The sequence below is a fragment of the Pieris rapae genome, chromosome 6 (assembly GCF_905147795.1).
Source record: "Pieris rapae chromosome 6, ilPieRapa1.1, whole genome shotgun sequence".
Taxonomy (NCBI): Eukaryota; Metazoa; Arthropoda; class Insecta; order Lepidoptera; family Pieridae; genus Pieris; species Pieris rapae.
In genome coordinates, this window is record NC_059514.1 from 10,441,046 (window position 1) to 10,459,369 (window position 18,324).

At 35.5% G+C, this 18,324-nt stretch overlaps 4 protein-coding genes across 8 annotated transcripts in view; 2 read left to right on the forward strand and 2 right to left on the reverse strand.

Annotated features, from left to right (window-relative positions):
* Positions 1–7,718, forward strand: part of LOC110991691 (mitogen-activated protein kinase kinase kinase 11) — a 41,402-nt gene extending 33,684 nt beyond the window's left edge. The window contains exons 7-12 of one of the 2 annotated variants that reach the window (XM_022257156.2): positions 201–368; positions 3,165–3,275; positions 3,426–3,561; positions 3,733–3,853; positions 4,057–4,799; positions 5,296–7,718. In XM_022257156.2, the coding sequence (XP_022112848.1) occupies positions 201–368; positions 3,165–3,275; positions 3,426–3,561; positions 3,733–3,853; positions 4,057–4,799; positions 5,296–5,353 (1,337 nt within the window). In that variant the 3' untranslated portion in view covers positions 5,354–7,718. The remainder of the gene's footprint in view (positions 1–200; positions 369–3,164; positions 3,276–3,425; positions 3,562–3,732; positions 3,854–4,056; positions 4,800–5,295) is intronic. The other variant, XM_022257157.2, reaches the window with a different exon arrangement.
* Positions 7,719–11,237: 3,519 nt separating this feature from the next.
* LOC110991643 (ELAV-like protein 1) lies at positions 11,238–13,195 on the reverse strand. The gene has a single exon (XM_022257087.2). The coding sequence runs from the start codon at positions 12,779–12,781 to the stop codon at positions 11,651–11,653; it is 1,131 nt and encodes a 376-aa protein (XP_022112779.1). The 5' UTR covers positions 12,782–13,195; the 3' UTR covers positions 11,238–11,650.
* Positions 13,196–13,503: 308 nt separating this feature from the next.
* On the forward strand, positions 13,504–14,542 carry LOC110991656 (39S ribosomal protein L33, mitochondrial). The gene is made up of 3 exons (XM_022257107.2): positions 13,504–13,692; positions 13,778–13,881; positions 14,381–14,542. Exons 1-3 carry the CDS (start codon positions 13,652–13,654, stop codon positions 14,434–14,436), a joined length of 201 nt encoding a protein of 66 aa, XP_022112799.1. The 5' UTR covers positions 13,504–13,651; the 3' UTR covers positions 14,437–14,542.
* Positions 14,543–14,688: 146 nt separating this feature from the next.
* Positions 14,689–18,324, reverse strand: part of LOC110991655 (1-phosphatidylinositol 4,5-bisphosphate phosphodiesterase) — a 43,790-nt gene continuing 40,154 nt past the window's right edge. For all 4 annotated transcript variants that reach the window (XM_022257105.2, XM_022257101.2, XM_022257103.2 and 1 more), the window contains 5 exons: positions 18,013–18,190; positions 17,524–17,727; positions 16,806–16,962; positions 16,296–16,385; positions 14,689–16,094 (listed from right to left, as the gene is read on the reverse strand). In XM_022257105.2, coding sequence (XP_022112797.1) covers positions 16,026–16,094; positions 16,296–16,385; positions 16,806–16,962; positions 17,524–17,727; positions 18,013–18,190 — 698 coding nt within the window. In that variant the 3' untranslated portion in view covers positions 14,689–16,025. The remainder of the gene's footprint in view (positions 16,095–16,295; positions 16,386–16,805; positions 16,963–17,523; positions 17,728–18,012; positions 18,191–18,324) is intronic.

The following is an 18,324-nucleotide window of genomic DNA, read 5'->3' on the forward strand; positions in this document are numbered from 1 at the left end:
TAAAAATGAATCTTATAAATAACCTTTGTAGTTAATAATAAATGATTTAAAATATCTCTCTGTTCTGTCTATATCATGATCTTTCATTAATTATTTTACAGTTAAATATTTACTTTTATTAGAGCTAGACTTTTAGTATCTGTAAAACTACTTTTTAATAAACATTGAAATATTTAAAAATCGTTGACATCGCTTCGCAGTGCCCGCGGACGGCGTGAAAGGCAAGACGTGGGGTCCTTCCACCGGACACACGCGCACGCGCACGCACCTGCCGCTGCCCGCCCTCCGCGCCCGTCCCCATCGCCCCTCCGCCTCTACCTCCGCCCCCCACCTCTCGCCCGCTCGCGCCTCGCCCGCCCGGCACCCCGGTGAGTAGTTTACACTTATCATTTATTCAGCTAAACGCCAACAGAAATAAATGCCAATTTGACAATATTTACTTACGCTGTTTATTAAACAGCTCCCTTCCGGAATATCTCATCGACCTCTGAATCGATTTTGACGAAAAATGAACTGTTGGGACACAGAAATTTGTAGACACATGTGAAGTGTGGAGGTATTCGAAGGCCCACCTAATATGAGTTTTGTCCTCACGAAGAAGCGGATCAGACGACGGGGCTAATAATAAGCGCGGTCGAGCACCCGAAGCGCAAGCCTCGCAAATCGAAATCTCAAGTCCGCGCGCCCAAAACCGAACTTGCCGCGAAACGAAGCGGTAGCCACGACGACTTGCTTTACGAGAACGACGAACCGCGACGAAACCGCTTCTTCCTCTGCCCCATGTTCACCTCCGCCGCCGACATCCCCCACTACGACACGGTCTTCGACCTCCCCGACGGACGCGAGGGCCCCCGAGGGGAGATCAAGAAGAACTTCCTCAAGTCCATCCGGTCGAACAGCCTCGCCGGCCTCCTCGCCGTGGCCGGGAGCCTGTCCTCCGACACGGCGGAGCTCCTGAGGGACGAGTGACGTCACGACGCTCCCCTTCCGCGATCGGCCGACCGACGCGCGTTCGTCGCGACCGAATGAGTCTCGAACATTCGATCTAGTTTAAGTTAAGATAAAAGACTTATTTCCCCTAGGCTAGACTTAGTTAAGGACCAGTGTTCTCTATGTTATCGGCTTCACATTGTGAATTGCAAAAATCGAGGCGAATCGGAGAATAGCGATTTGAAATAGAGCATTTATTCCGACATTAGTTACGCTAGAGTAAGATGCGTCGCCGGCGCCGATATTTTTCTATGACAAAATCCTACGAGGCGTCGGCGATTCACTAGGTTAGGTTAGAGACGGTGACGCTAGACCCGTGTCAGGTGTCTCTAGAAGACTTGATAGTTCTCAATCGACTGATTTTTTTAGGGTTCTTGCCAACGCGTGAGTGCCGATACGCGTAGAGATCTCGTATAGTAAAAAAGTAAAAAAAAAATCGTTTCTGCGACGTATCGGCGACACTAATTTTGTTCTGATTTCTTTTCTCGCCGCTTAAGGATCGTCAGACAATCTGCCGTACCCTTGTAAGTATATTCTCAAAACGAAAACCTAAATGAAAGTAATCTTCTGTCACAAAAGTAGCGAAGCCGTAGACCGGCAGAAGGATCGTGATGTTTGTGCGTGTCGTAGCATTTTAAGTAGATTTTGTAATTTTATATTGTTTTGTGAATTGTAAGCATTTGTTTGCTTGAGCCTGTTTTACGCTATGCATGCTTATCAGTTCGACCCGCTATTTACGGTACGGTTTATTATCTATGTATTTTGTACTTACGTTAGAGATCGCTTCTTCACCTCGTCGTATCGTGGCACGCTTTCAAATGTTTACAATGGCCTCTCGGTTTCTGGAAGCCTGTTCGATTCCCCGTTCAGAAATTGTCGTTTTCGTGACGTCGGACAGCCTTTCAGAGCTGGAGTAGAGTAGGATAATGGATAATGTAAGATAGTACAAAATTTCCGTTGTAACATTCGATAACACGTTCCCGTGGTGGTGGACCTAGATTCAGAAATTGTCGAAATGTCACCGGAGGCCGGGCGCCGGTCGACGGAGGAATTGTCGGCAGTCGGTCTAGTCATACCGAAATTTCAGTTAAATCTATTCGAGATCGGGGCCTATCTTTTCTCCGCCGACTGCCCGGCCGAGCTAAACTGTCAGGGCAATCGAATAAAACTCTTGGTGATCCGGTTCTTTAGTTTATACTTAATTCTTTATATATCAATAAACCTTTTCCATAAAATCGAGTCTGGTGTATTCTTTTAACATGGGTCTACTAATAAAGCTAACATTACCCTTAACAAAGAGACTGTCTCGTTGACAAATACAAAGAGAGGTGAAGGAAAAGGAGCTTAGCTTTTCTAATCGGGACTGAATCGATGGAAGATAACATTATAACAATTAAGAGACAGATCGCGCCATGATTTCATTTGCAAATGTAAGTATTTTACTTTTCTTTAGTTTAGCCCGACCTCGGTTTATCGTAATCGTTTTTGCAATCTACTCTTTGATATATAATCTAAAATAATTATAAATTTAAACTATGAGTTAGTCTCTTCAAATCTCTTAAAATTCCTGTGTGTATTGAGGATTTTATATGAACGTGCGATAAACTGAAAGTTCGATTGGAAACGCAAATAAAATAAACAATATGAGAATAGACATTTGTGTTTTTAAGAGAAGATATGCTTTTTATGTTGCTTATGAACTGTGTGGCATGCGTAGATAATTACACGCGTTTTATCCGCACCATTCACATCGCATCTTTAACAATTCTAGGTGTAATATTAGTGTTAAAAGTTATTTATTAATGTGTATTTGAATTAGAATTTCGCAGCTCATCAATTGCAGACATTCGTTCATATCATTGCACAATGTTTACTATAAATTGCTAATTAAGTATCGATGTAGACTAGTACAGGGTGTATAATTACAAAATATAATAGGCCAATCAAAAACTACACTTCCTAATGGAAAATAGTATAAGTATTAAAATACAAATGAGGAACATCATCATCTCCCAAAATTTGAGCGCTCCTTATAAACGGTAATCTAATATATAAACTTTTTAGTGAAAAACTTCTAGGATTCCTTTATTATCACTGGTCACATCGATGCTAATTGCTAATATAGATGTTGTGAGCACGCCCCTAGTCTAATGCCTATGTTTCTATTCACATAGGTTGTTTTCTTCCTTACACAGACTTCAGTCCGGACGAATGGGGTCCAGAGTTTCCACTCAGTTCGTCGTCGAGGTATACGATACCCATGCCCACTCTTTATAGTACGGAAGGTATGTTGAAAGCATTCTGAATTCCCTTCTATTGAAAATTAGATCAAGTCAATTTGTTTAACAAAGTTCACTTTTTATCAATTCAATATTATTTCTTGTGATATGTGTTCGTTTAGAAATTTATACCTAAAAAAAAATGTTTTATTCCAGGTTATAAGTTCAAAAAGCCGAGTATAATCGAGCTGGTGCTATACAATATGGCGGCGTTGTTGGGTGGCGTGGCTGCCGGATATGACGTCAGAGTTTCTAATGTCAGCCCACTACATCCTACCTTACAGCCGCACAGGTGTGTTTGTCATTCAGTTCCTGACATCCGTCCCGATAGTTTTGTAACTTTAAATTCAATATATATTTACTACCTTTGTATGTTTATTGTTGAAATTTGATCAAAGTTCTCTTAGCTAATTAAAATATTGATTATTTGTATTATTTTTTAGTTTGTTTTAAATGTTTTCAGAACGGAGTTAGAATCGGACGTGTTGAGTCCGTCGGTGTACGAAGGATTCGGTTTCGCGCACAACACCTACCACGGACCTACGAGGCATGTCCGAGCACCGCTCAACGCTCTAACGGACCCCGTGAGTAGTTATAATATCTATTTTGATTTCACCTGCTCAAAAATCATTTATTCATGTAGGTAACATAATGTACACTGCATGAACGTCAAAAAAGAGATATACATTGAATACTTCTAATTTTACATTAACATTATGTTTACATTTATTTATGGGCTGCCCCGACAGGCTTAGCTGTTAGTGAGATGTTTCCAATTTGATTTCAGATATCAAGCCTTCAAGCGGAAGAACAAAAGCCTCTCCGATTCACGGACTCTCCCACGCATTACGCGCACCCGTCCTCTTCCTCTGGCTACGGCCATTCCGCACAACCCCTCTCCGGCACTTCCGGTCTCGGGACCAACTACACTTCGACCCAACCGACTCCTTCGCCAAGAAGAACCTCGTCTACTTCCGATCATTTGGCCGATTTATACCAGAACTACCGAGAAAACTTCCAACCTTCCCCTTCCCAAGAGAGGCAGGACTTCTTCTACAGACCGGACTATTACGATAGAACAGCCGACTACGTGGTCAAACACCCGTATTACGGGTACGACGAGTGTTCTTTCGAATACCGGGAGTCGACCCCCGAATACAGATTCACACATAGACGGACCCCGTCGAACTCCTCCGCGTCCAATTCGCACCCGGAAGAGTTCTCCCCCAAATTCCAAAAGTACCCCAAAGACTATCGCCCCAAAGGCGAGTATCCTCGAAAAAATGACTACTCCCTTCCGAGGGATTTCTATCGGGAGGAAGCCGAGCGACCGGCAAATTTGGGGCTGGAATTGGCACCCACGAAGTTGAGGTCCAGCCTGAAAAAATACAAGAAGTCGTCGGCGTCGGGGGGCAGTTCCGGGGGAGGGACCCCCACCAATCCCACCCCGCCGGACAGCTTAACGAGCGAAACGGACAGCTCCTACGTTTCGGCGAGGGACGTCTCCATCGGGTCGCAGTCTAGAGTTAGGTTAGTTTTTAAACTCTCATTTTTCATTCCGTAGAATTCTGACATTTCCCAAGTGTTTATTAATTTATATTATATATATTTATATAGTTGTTGATACTTAAACGTTCTCAACCTATAAAGAGACAAATTTGACCTACTTGAGAGAGAGAAAAGGCAAATCTATCTATTTTTAATTGTGCGTAAATACGTTTTGCTGTTTGTGATCAAAAGGGCCGTAATTATCATTCGCCTTTAAACCACATTTAGTGTGGAGCACCGCACTTACTGGAATGGATACATTCACTAACAAATCAATTGTATGTACTTAGACGTTCAGACTCGTATTAATGAAAAAATGTGACCAGCTAAAAAAGTTTGTGATCTCTGACATGTCAGAAAAAGAGCTGTCAGAATTCTATGAAAATTAAAAGTGAGAGTATAATTGATTTAATGTTGAAAACTTCGACTTATCTATCAGTGATAACAGAGTGACTTGAATGCGAACCGTGTCTTACAGATTCAGTCCCGAGGCGATGGAAGAAGGAGTGGCACGTCGCGGGTCCCGGCACTCGTAGCGAAGGCTCACGAAGTTCGACGATTACCTCGTGTGATACGCGATCGCACGGTGCGTCGGACGACGTTTCTCGCCGAGGGTGATATCTCTCTTTCTCTCTCTCTCTCTCTACCAGCATACGGTTTGTGCTTTCTACGTTTGACTCATTTGGTGGACCCTGTGCTAATATTGAACGTTTTTCATGGCTTTTTGCCGCGATATTTGAAGTGTAATCTCTTAGATTAATTTTTATATAACGACGTGATATCGGAAATAGCTGACGGAACTAATGATTAAGTATTTGATTGTCGTCGATGTTCCGATTTTCGAGAAAATATTTTACAAAAAAAACTAATCTAACTAATATCGGTCACGCTTCTATTAGTTCACAATAAAAATATGTTTTACACACTCACTTAAATACCATTGAAATTGGGATTCGTTACACTCGCTCACCGAGATTGTAAATTTAGAGACGTATTAAAATCTCGATTAACGTGTAATTTATGTTTTAGTGGAACAATTAAATAAATAATGAAATGAATGTATATGAGATTATAAGTTTAGGATTTGAGATTTTAAGATTTATTTGTAGCAAACTCTTGCATGCTAAAAAGAGTGAGTCATTGATTTTTTTTAAACATGTCGAGGAAAATATGTTTGTGAAGCAAAGTCGAAATAATGAAATCTGCCTTTCAAACCTTTTTAGCGTCTTATATAAAGAAGGTCGCCACGTACTCGAATATTTGTCAGGCACAAAAGGTGTACAGTGTAAATACGCAATGTACAAGCTTCATTTATTTAACTGGCATTTAAGATTTCTTAATAAATAGTACAAATATGTTAAGGTATGTAGAAATATAATCGTGTGTATATTTAAAACTATATCGCATTTTGTACAAAGTATTGATATTTTTTACTGGAATATCGTTTGGCTGGCCGTAGATTCTAGAGTGAACTCATTTCATTGAATTAAATGTTTTTCTAAATGAATTTGTACGTTTGATAAGCGACAATGTTCAGGTAATTTTTGGCGTATACCCGTGCCTTCAATGTCGAATGAGCTCCTCGCTCCGGTGGCGATGGCTGAACTGGACCACTCTGCGTAGTCCTAGTGGTTTTTGTATTCAAGTTATATTTAGGTGGAAATCGAAGTTACTAGTCGGCGTCATCATAAAAGATGCATTTTACTGAAACGTGTTATTTTATTGATGAACTTAATTAAATTGTTTGTTTTTACCGAATCACTTTTGTTCGTTTGAGATGAGACTTGGTTGTTGAACTTGGGATGTTTCCCCTTTACTTTGGATTGAACAAACGAATTTAATGCATATTTTATTAAATAAGTAATAAAATAACATGTTTCTAATAGTTTCATTGTGACAATACGTTGATATTAAAGTCGATATTAGGTACGCATTTTGTACTGTAAATGTTGGATTTGACAAAATACGTGTTGCGATCGACCGAAGTCGTTAATATTGAGCGAAAGAGATATTTTTATGAGCAAGGAATTTGAATTTGTCAAAACTCGAGTCGACTACCGATCGCTTAGATTGTTCACTAGCGTAATTAAATATAAGGTGTATATCAAAAGTAATATAAAAATTAGCTTTGATATGATTAGCGAAACCAGTGCCTCATGTTTGCTGGCAAAGTGTGGAAGGTCAGGAATTGGCATTTTCATTATTATATTTGTATTATTGCAATGTGTTTTAAATGTCGCGGTTTATTATTATTATTTGTGCAATATGCGGGAATTTTTTGCGTCCATTATTTTTATTCGAAACGTCGTGAAACAGTATTGGATTCAGTATTTCTATCGAGAAATTATTTATATGTATATATTTTGATCATTAAGTAGCGCGTAATTTGTGCTTTGTCTGTGCCAATATTGCGCTTTGAATTATTTATTTAGTACAAACCAAAACCTAACCAAATTATGTTAAGAATCTCTCGTATTATAAGTTTCAGATTAGTCACAAATTGTTTTCTCGAGTCAACGAAACAAAACGAAACACTGTAAATATTCACGGCGCAATTACTTAAAACGTCTAGTCTTAATTTTTATTTGAGTTTTGTTTGGTTACAACGGTTTTGCGCTCTTGCCTGTGTCATCGAAGACCTTTCATTTTTCTTTTCTAACTGAATCGAATAGATCTTGTCTATTCAGAAAGCTAAATTCCTACTTAAATCACAGAAACTGTCTTCTCTTTGTGTAAGAGTGCAAATCCGGGCATTCCATTATTTTGTACTGAACATTCCATGTAGGGGTGATATCGAGCTCTAAGTGAGCGGAAGTATTGAAGGTTATGTGTGCCAATGTATTGGGAGAATGCCTTACGTCTGTATGTTAAACCGACAAATAAATTAGATTAAGCTTTTTACTCTGGACTATTATTTTACCCTCACATCCGTAGGCAATCGCCAGATTGACCATCCAGCTGAAATATGAACACCGTTTAGCTTTTGGTTCATTTATTTCGTCACATCATTATCACATGCAGACTGAATGTTAATTGTCAAGGTTACAAGATTTTTCCATTGGTAGCAAAATATAGAAAGTCATTACTTGTGTAATGTTTAATTGGTTTAATTCTAGATTCCAAGGGTAAAATACAGAACAAATTTTATTCCTAGTACTATAGGAACTGAGGTTTAGAGAAAATAAAACAGGTGCTATAAGTATAAAAAGAACAATTTATTTTCTGCATAGTTATAGTATGTAGTGCACATATAAAATATAAATTTACTTATAAAATCGTGTCTTAATATTCTATTTATGTACACGTCTTAAAAGAAAAATGTCAATGATTTGTATCACAATAGTCCTTTACGAATGTCTAAACAAGTGCAGCTTCGCTTAACAACTAGTTTCAAACCATTTGGTTCAGTAATTGTGGTTTTAAACCTCTTATTCTATCATCTAAATAATTTTAACTGAATATATCACAACATATAAGTTATATATCCATAAATTTCTATGACTAGTGGAACATATCTTCGACAGTACCTTTCAAATTTTGTATTTTTTCTTGTTAATGAAATAATTCGTTATTACTGACTATATCAACTGTCCGTAAAACATTAAAATAAAGAAAAATACAAAAGTAAACCCATCGTGCATTAATGGACGGCTTCTGTCGGTGTTCAGCATAATCTGGAGATCGTCAAGTCGAACAAAATGTCTGATTATGTGACCTCCAAACAGTAACAAACAAGCCAGCGAAGATAACTGTCATGTTTTCTTTGCGAAAAGGATACCAAGTTTTATTTTCCACGGCTGTACGGCCACGCCTCATCAACGGTCGCTTCGTTAACGCCTCGTGGATGGATCGCTGCCAAAACAACTGCTTAACGAAGATTTATAATACATACTATGTTATCGAAATTTTTACGAAAACTTAAACGATTAATACGTTATAATATGAAACTACCAAAATCTTCAATAAGATTAAGACTAAAGTTTTTTAGAGCAGTGGTTCTGGAAGCTCGTTAACCTCCATGAAATGAAGTCAGATGCGATGGTAAATGTTTTGATGTATGCAAAAGTCAATACAAGAAAAGTATCTAAATATAGTATAACAAAATATATAAGTGTACAATAACAATAAGCGCAATTTTTCGTTAAACAAAAGTCGCTCATAAAAATCTATAATAACTAATAAGCTAGCCATGCCAGCAATGCACGAATCAGACGAATAAAGACAGAAAAGCATTTGCATATAAACGTAACGTGTCGCCGAGCGAAAGGGAACAGTAAGGTAGCAACTGAACTTTTTGCAAAAACATCAAAATGAGACTGATCACTATTCCTAACGTCCTAAATTACGGTGCTTCCTAGAATAGTTTATAGCTTATTTAATTCCTTCCTTCCTTTTAGTAGTCGTGCCTGTTGGCAACTCCACAAGTCTTAAAACCAACGGCATAGCGGCATGTTCAACTTTGATATTAACATAACAGCCATGTTGAACTATTACATGGGTTTTCAATTAAACAATTCCAAAACACACCCGTGACGTGGTAAATTATTCCCTTATACTTTTACCGCGATCTAAACTGCTATTGTTACAACTGTACAAATAGGCATGTTACCGAAGCAAACTTGTTTTTGTTCCAGCCATAAATAGTCTACGCACCGTTTCAACGAAGAATCCATGCCTCTACCTAGATTACATATAAGCTTAGTAATTTAAATAAATTTCACGAAACACCAGTCGGTTTGAAAACTCGTTTTAACAATAATTAAGACACGGAACTCGATCAAAAGTAGCAATGAGCGCAGACCGCACAAATTTCGTTCATTATTATGTATTTTACCACATTGGTATAAAGTATAGAATTTAATTACATGCGTATCGTAATAAAAAATTGAGTTTTACAATTGAAGCTATCGTATTACTTCAGTGATAATAAATATCGAAAGACCGAATTAATAATCATTTTCCTACCAAAAAAGTCCATCAAAAAAAGTCGTCCACCATAACATAATATACCTTTATCCGTTATTACTTGTACGTACCCAAAACGTCTGACCTACTGGTATATGCAAATAAACTCATCATTGTTTTATCAGTATGAGAAGATTCAGATTCACGTCGTTCAGAAAAACAGTCAAATTAGAAAAGTATATGACAAATACTACTTATTAATGTACATAAGATATTAAATTGAATGTACTTTTCCAACGACCAAGAATGAATTGACTTATTTAACGAAGCAGTTTATTGATCACAAGCCAGTCATTATATTATCAATGTGCAAAACCATTGTAGTAACTAAATAAAAATATAGTCAGTGTCATGACATCCTTGAAAACCTATTTAGTTAAAGTAATCAGTCTTATAAGTATTTGAGATCGAGACGGTTTGCGCCGAAGTGCTAAGCCGAGGAAAGGTCGTCGACATAGGTTCAGACGAATATTTATAGCCAATGACCTTGAAAAGGACAGATGAGACGACGGCTCCAGCGAGTATGAAAAGGAAAATCAATATCAGCCAGTGGACTGTTACATCTTTTTTACTGTATTAGTTGGCAATATCAACTGTTATCTTTCTATATTGATTAGTTTAGTTCAAAAAAATGTTGTAAATGTTACGTTATAACTATATTATTGTAGGTTTATCGCAAATATTGCCATGAAATTAAAAGATTTATTATTGATAGGTAGGTTGTAAAGAACGTTAACGATACGCGTGCCTTCTAATATTTTATAGCGTATCGCTGCACTTTAAATTTGAACATATATAATTTCAAATCGCCAACGATTTTAAGCAACGTCATGGACTTATGTTATTTCTATGGCAATATTTAGGCACTAGATTTGTGGCAGTAATTTTAATTAGTCATAGTGGCTTTTCTACCATTGTATTTTCATATCTAATCATTTTCCTGGAGCGCAAACACGCCACGATAATGCGCATTTCTTTTATTTAGGCATCAGGCATAGTTGAGAATTAATTAATTATTATCATTTCTATGATTTTGTGAAACCTAAAACTTTATATGTGAAAACCTGTTAAAGTCACCGTCATCAGACATGGGGGAGATGGTTTTTGTAAATACGGTTTAGTGATCGTTATACTAGCGTGACAGCGAAAAGATTGTTTAAATAGAAAAAAGCCGTATACACGGTATATATACGGTAGCTATAAAACTGAGGTAATATAAACAAATAAAATCTTATTTTCGTTCTCTACTACACAACATGCAATATTCAAGCAATTTTACACAGCTGACCTGCCGTTGAACAATACAAATAAAATACTAGTATAATGTAAATGTTAACTACTGCCACAAATAATAATAATTATAATTATTATGAATATTATGTATATTATTACTTAGATAGGGGTGGGATGAGGATTTGAATATAGAAAACCAATAGAGAAATATACAATACACAATATTTAAACATGAAGTTTATTAAAGATTAAAAAAAAACATACAATGCTTGTTTACACAAAATAAAATACCTGGAGGGTTTAGGCGGAGAGGGCAACAGGCAGGCTATCCCTGCTCCAACCATAATACATACAATTCGACAGGTATATACATAGTCAAATAATAAGATACCATATCATATGATAAAGTACACATATAAGATAATGTTAAGCCAACTCTACTCACAGGTAGTCATGTTGCGCTCTTGCCAGTAGAAAACTATATTAAATCTTACAAAAATACTTATGTGACTAATTTGAAATGCACATAGAGGATCTCACGTCTCGACTACAAAAATATTCTTGAGATTGGAATGAAAATCTTTAAGCTTTGGGCCTCCCAACAATCACATACGGCGTTTATAACGTCCGTTAACCTAAATATTATTTCTCTTTTGAGTCTTAAAGCTAACAGAAAGAACCTGTCCATTGAGCGTGTAGCCATTCAGGGCCTGGATAGCCATAGCAGCTTCATCATACTCACGCATGTTGACAAATGCAAAACCTTTGTTTTTCTTAGTCTCTGGATCCTTGATCACTTTTATTGAATCTATTGCACCATATGGGCCAAAGAGCTGCCACAGCGCTAGCTCTTCTGTGTCTTCACCAATGTTGTATACATACACTGTTGTTTGATGTGGAACTGCAGTTGTACCTAGGAGAGGGACAGGACTTGCAGGAGCTCCCAGTAATGGTATTGGTGTGTGATTGGTTGCAGCCATTGGATTAAAACGCTGTTGGCCTTTGTTAATAAAAGGTAGAGCTTTTCCAGGCGATGGTAATAATGGAGGGGGTGAAGCTTGGGGAAAGCCAGGTGCAAATGTGGCTGGTCGAGATCCAAATGCTGCGCTTAAGTTAGTACCATTAAATGCTGGAGTAGTGCCATTAAAGACAGCCGTCGCACCGTTATATGCGATGGGTGCAGCTGACATGCCAATTCTCTGAATGGGCCTCATTACAGTTTTGTTTGCATTGGGTTTATTTGCGAATTTGACTACAATCGGTCCCGCACCAGGAATGGGTGTCTGACCATTCAGGTTGTGAATAGCATCCTCTGCTTGCTGTCTGGCTTCATAGCATACGAAACCGATCCCTTGCGAGACGCGACTGTTAGTAATATTACCGAATTGATTAAAGAGATTGTTGAGCCGCTCCAAAGTCATGTCTGGAGGTAGGTTACTGATGTAGAGATTCGATTCTGTATCCGGCTTATGGCTTACTTTGTTTTCTGGATTGAGGAGCGCGAATGAGACTTTAAGAGTCTTCCCCTGCATTAAGAGGCCGTTAAAAGCAGCGCGCGCCTTCTCGGCATCCTCGTGCTTCTCATACTCGACGAAGCCGTATCCTCTGTTGGCTATAAGCTTACAACTCTCGATCTTTCCCATCGCCGAGAAGAGAGCATACATCATATCACGTGTCATCAGCTCCGGAATATAATTGACCATGAGTTTGGTCGGTGACACATTGGCGTCGACGCCGCCATTCTCATTCATTTCGTTTTTTATCATTGTTCTTATTTGCCACAAACTACACTACAGAAAACTAAATATTTAAAAGTTCACACTGATCTAAGTTCATTAATTCATTTGTGATATTTAAAATTAATAAAAGGCTAACAAAAAACCTTACACAAACTAAAACGCCAACTACACAACGCCGCGCCGGTTCACAAGTTCATCATCACACCGCACTCGACACACGAACACGAACAACTTGAACAAGTTTGTTTTTTGAAATGTTACCAGTTTCTAGAATCTAGAGTTTTCTGCTTCACTTTGATCAATAATCATTGCTTAAAAAATAGAAAAACCTTTTTTTGCTCAATAAATGAAATATACATCAACAATTATACACGTGTTAAATTTGAAATCCAATCAATTTTTAATTTGTTTTTATAACTTTTTTCAGTACGTGGCTGAGTGCATCCGTTGTCATTTGTCAAGATTAATTGTTAATTATGTAAAAGTTCACTCGGCGACCGTAGTGGCGCTAAATAATATAGAATAAATTAAAAACATATTTATTATTTTATTTACAAAATAATACATATCGTTGAACCTCCAGTTTATACTAACAATGAATAAACACAAGGTAAAATTTAATAATCGATAATTGTTAATAGTTAATTGACATATGTCAGCTGCCTAGCGATTAATGTGAGATGTATGTATTGATATGATTTTTTTTGTTTCGTAATCTATCTGTGGCCTGTAATAATGTATGTTTTCGACTTTTCGTATTTCGATTTTCGTAATCGGTAATTCGTAGACGCTAGTTTCCAGTTTCCACTCAATGTATTGACTATTGATATTCCGTAATTTGATATTTCAATTTTCAGATATAATTTAGAATTATACATATATTTTATTTGAGGCACAATGCTGTTAACAAATGTTTTATTAAAGAAAGCTAAAAGCAAGTAAGTATTAAATAAGTAAAATAACCTGTTTTAACACATGAGTAGAAATATAATATAAATTGTCATATAAATAATTTTATTTCAGACACATAATGGTTTTAATGGAAAGTGTTGTATCGGGGCATAAATTCAACTCAATTCGGGAGCGGCTTGGGGATAAATTGGAACTAATTCGCTTTGACCCATATAGTGAGTAAACATAATTGAATTCTTATAAAACTTTTTTTTAATTTTTTAACAACTATTTCAGGTGTTGTAGAAATTTACTTTTAACGAAATATATACACTTTTAATATATAGAGTATTTCAATTTAAATCATATAATTTTTGTGTGTGTAAACCTATATAAATTTCCTGTATAAATGATTTCTTTATTTATTTAATATATAAATTTTTATTTATTAAAGATATAAAGGAATTCTATCATACTCTTGATTGAATGATAATTATAGTAATATTTAGCTCTATTAATAAAAATGTGTGAGCAGATACTAAACATAAATTAATAAAAATAGCCTTTATTCAAGTACATTATAACATATACAGTAAGTCCATGACTTTTAAGTTTTACACAAGTTCTCCGAGTACTGATGGAGTGAAGGCCTTCTCCAGATTCTTTCACTTATCCTATCCAACATCTTGCATGTCAAAGGGTGATAGGTTAAACATTTTGGTTTTTATATTTCAGTCCAACATGAAAGTCTCTATAAGGAGAGGAAGAAAATAAGGAGTATTAAAAAGTAATAAGGATAAAGGGTTATCGAAAAAATTGTGTACACATTCTAAATTAGTATAATTTATTTAGTTTTAGTAAACTATTAAATAAATCTTTGGAAACATGTCTATTTTATAAAACCTTTTAAATTTAAGTCCTACAAAATATTACAAGATAAGTTATTTTTCATATTCTTTATATGAAAAATAAATAATCTCATCTTTGAATGATATTTTACACTTAGGGCCCACATTCTAAAACAAACACTTGTACCACTACAGTACAAACAATAGTTTGAATTAGAGTTGAGTTTCCATACATTTTGCAAAATGGCCATAAAATTCAGTATCCAACAGTTTTAAAAAATATTCAACTGCATAGTCATACAAATTTTATTGTAGTTTAGAATATATGCTTTACATTAACTCCTGATAAATAATATTAAATCCATATTTAAATACAAGGAGTGCAATAATAAAATTAGGTGCAATAAAATTTTAAACACTAATACTGACAACAATAATTCTTAACCTTATACAAAAGAAAATATTCACCCATATATAGGCCTGAAAATAGTGATAAAAACTATTTTTTAAATATAGTAATAATGATAAACTAATAAAACTTATGCTACTCTCACTATAATACTATGTGCTAAGATTTTAAACCTTTATAATTACGTTAACAGGTAAAATTCATATAAATTATTCTTGTAACATGTCACTGGCTCATAAAAATTGACTAGATAATGTACTTGACAAAATTTAAGTACTTATGATAAATTATTTGTTAGTAAATATTTTAGAATTTAAAAAATTAGAAGAAAATCTATACTTTTTAATAGTTGGTCCACTAAATATGAAGTTAGAGATTGACAGTGAGATGTACAATATTTAAGTTATAATTATGTATTTAATTATCTTATACAATATGAAAACAAGAAAATGAATATATAGGGTCTATGCACTGAATTGATCGAATTAATTTTTGAAATAAAATATCTTATTACCCGTACAGAGAACAATTAAACATTACAAATTGATAAAGTTCTTAAAAACTATGTTTAATGGTTAATATTTTTCTAAGCTGAAAAAACTACATAGTGCACTTAATTAAAATGTTTTTCCCCAAAATAAGTAGTTTTTGTCTAATAGGGATGATAAACATTTTACTTAGCTTTTTCAATTCCTAGTTTTTTAATTAATCTTTGAATTAATAAGTATTTCAATAGTTTTTTGACCCTTATAATAATTATAAAACTAATTATTAACTTACATTAGTATTCACAGTTTAGAAGGAACATTTATAATGATTTTATTAAATTAGTGCATATCAAATAAACAACAAAACCATTCAAAACAGAAACAAACCAATAAATAAATTTACCTAAGGAATATTTAAACTCTGAAACAAATACTTAAATTTATTAAAACATTAAACTTATACACATAAAATTTAATAAAATTGTAAATCTTTAATGGTTTTTCCGAAGAGTTAACCTATTGTTATTAAATTTGATTATAAATTGTTGTAAGTGCACTGATAATGTTTAAAACTAGAGATCACTTGTCACTTGTCAAGTCATTTGTTGTATGAGAGGCGCAATGTCCGGGAACTTTCATGCTAAGAACTCGGCTTTGCTTGCCATGTCGAATTCAGATTCTTCCATTTTGTACATTTCGATGAGCTGGAAATAATAATAAATTACAATAGTAGTCAAGTTGTATAGGGGCAGGGGCTGTGGGACTTTATTGAGTAAGTAATTATTTTTGATATTTATGAAGAACCCCTTTTCTGTGCATTTCAAAGACAAATAATACTTTTGTCTTAGAATAGTTCTGACAAATAGCAACGGAAGCAGTAACCTAAATAAGAAATAAATACTGACATTATCGATGTCTTTCCCCAATTCTTCCACCTGCTTGTCGTGAGTCACCTTCAGCTTCTCTTTCTCGCGATTTTGCTTAATTGTTTGAGTCTGGAAGGAATATTAGTTTATATTTCATTGTCGATATTTTCGTAATAGACAATTAATTATTCTTACATAATAATTATTAACTGGCGAATATAAATTTCGACCTTGGTTATATATTTAATGTGAAAACAATAATAATAATCATGAAGTCCAAAAATTAATTTAATATTATGTACCTAGTTTTATATTATACATGTTTTATAAAAAAATGTGCGGATACCCAAATCTCATAAACTACTGAACCAATTTTAAAGAAACTTAAACTAGTCCAAAGTAGGAATATATCTGATTTAAATTAAGATCAAAGTAAAACGTACACATGCACACATGTTTTGTCTTTAATGGATCGTTTTACTAAAATATTTTTCAACTCCAAGCATATTAAACTCTACTTTTAGGAAAAATATCAATAGTCCAAATCACCTTCTTCTCGTCCATAAACTTCTTTATGTTGTTCTGCTTCTTCTCCCTCAGTCTTCTATCCTTCTCCTGTTTAGTCTTCAAAGTCTTATCGTTGGCTACCTCCTTACTCGTCTCAACACTGATCTTCGCTTGACGAGTGTTCATTTCTTTTAATTCCCTGAAAATGTGTATTTTTAAAAGATTGAACTAGGTTGAGTCTAATAATATTTATGTAGAAAAATTAATACATTGTGTGTAATAAAATTGTATCTTTATATACTTATAAAATTCTACTGTATGCGTGTATGTCACTAAACTCCACTTAAACGGCTGGACCGATTTGAATATTTTTTGTCTGCGTTTGGGTGCCGCCCTGGTTGGTTTAGATTCACAAATTATCCCGACAGATGGCGCTGCAGTCAGTACTTTCAAACTTTGTTTAATATCCTAATCACTTGAAATATGGAGGACTCCGTCTGTCGGGTCCGCTAGTAGCATATGACTTTAAAATGTAAATTTTCAGGAGTATATAAAAAACACTTTGCCTCCCTATAAAATTGTTTGTGAATGTGTTTTTTTTATTGACCGTAAATTAACATACACTAAAACATTCTTATAAATATGTTTATTATTTTAGTTTCCTGCAGGTAAGTGTTACGAAAATCTGACTAAAAAGAGTTTTTTTTTTAAACTTTCATAACAAAAATATTCAGAATAAAATGTTTAATTAATTTTGTACCTTTCGTGCTTAGCCTCGAGCTGTTTCATCTGCGCCAGCTGCGTCTGCTCCATCATCTTCTTGAGCAGCTCCCGCTGGTCGTCCAGCCTGGTCCTGGCTGCTGCGCATTCCTCTCTGCGGTGGCGGGAGACCAGCTCGCTCCACGCGTTCGACTGGTCTGACACGAGCGTGCGAAAGGTCGCGTCGTTCGCCAACTGTTCTTTACTGAACAGATGAATGATGAATTTAGACGTGTAGACGTGTATCTTGAAACTAGTCAAGCTTTGAAAACCATCACCAATTGACAAATTTTAATCACCTGACAACGCATGGTGTATAACTTGTCCAGTATTCAATTCCCGACTGAACTATAATTGTTTTAACACTGACCGCATATCGTTAGTTGACAATGAAACAGACGGAAAGTTTTCCTTACAGAACTTTACGGGTAAGTTTTAAGAATCTATGTAAAGTTGTGTATTGATTATTTCTTATAGTGAAAAAACTTACTTCTTTCCTTTGATCATCTTCTCAAGAGCACCACACTGCTGCTTCTGTAAAAGCATCTTCTCCTTGGCGTGTCTCTTTCTCATTGCCTCCAAGTCTTTCTGCTGTTTCTTGCTGGTCTTGAGGAAGCCTTTGTCTTGTTGAAGGGACTCTACTGTTATTGGCTCGAATACCAGCGGTTCTGCAATTGTTTTATTATTTTCTAAGTACCGAACATTTTATTTTATTCACCCCAAACCTCTTTTTCTTAAAAGCAGTAAAATGTTCTAATTCCAAATGTTAGTTTTTTTAATATTTCCATATTTATGTGAGAAT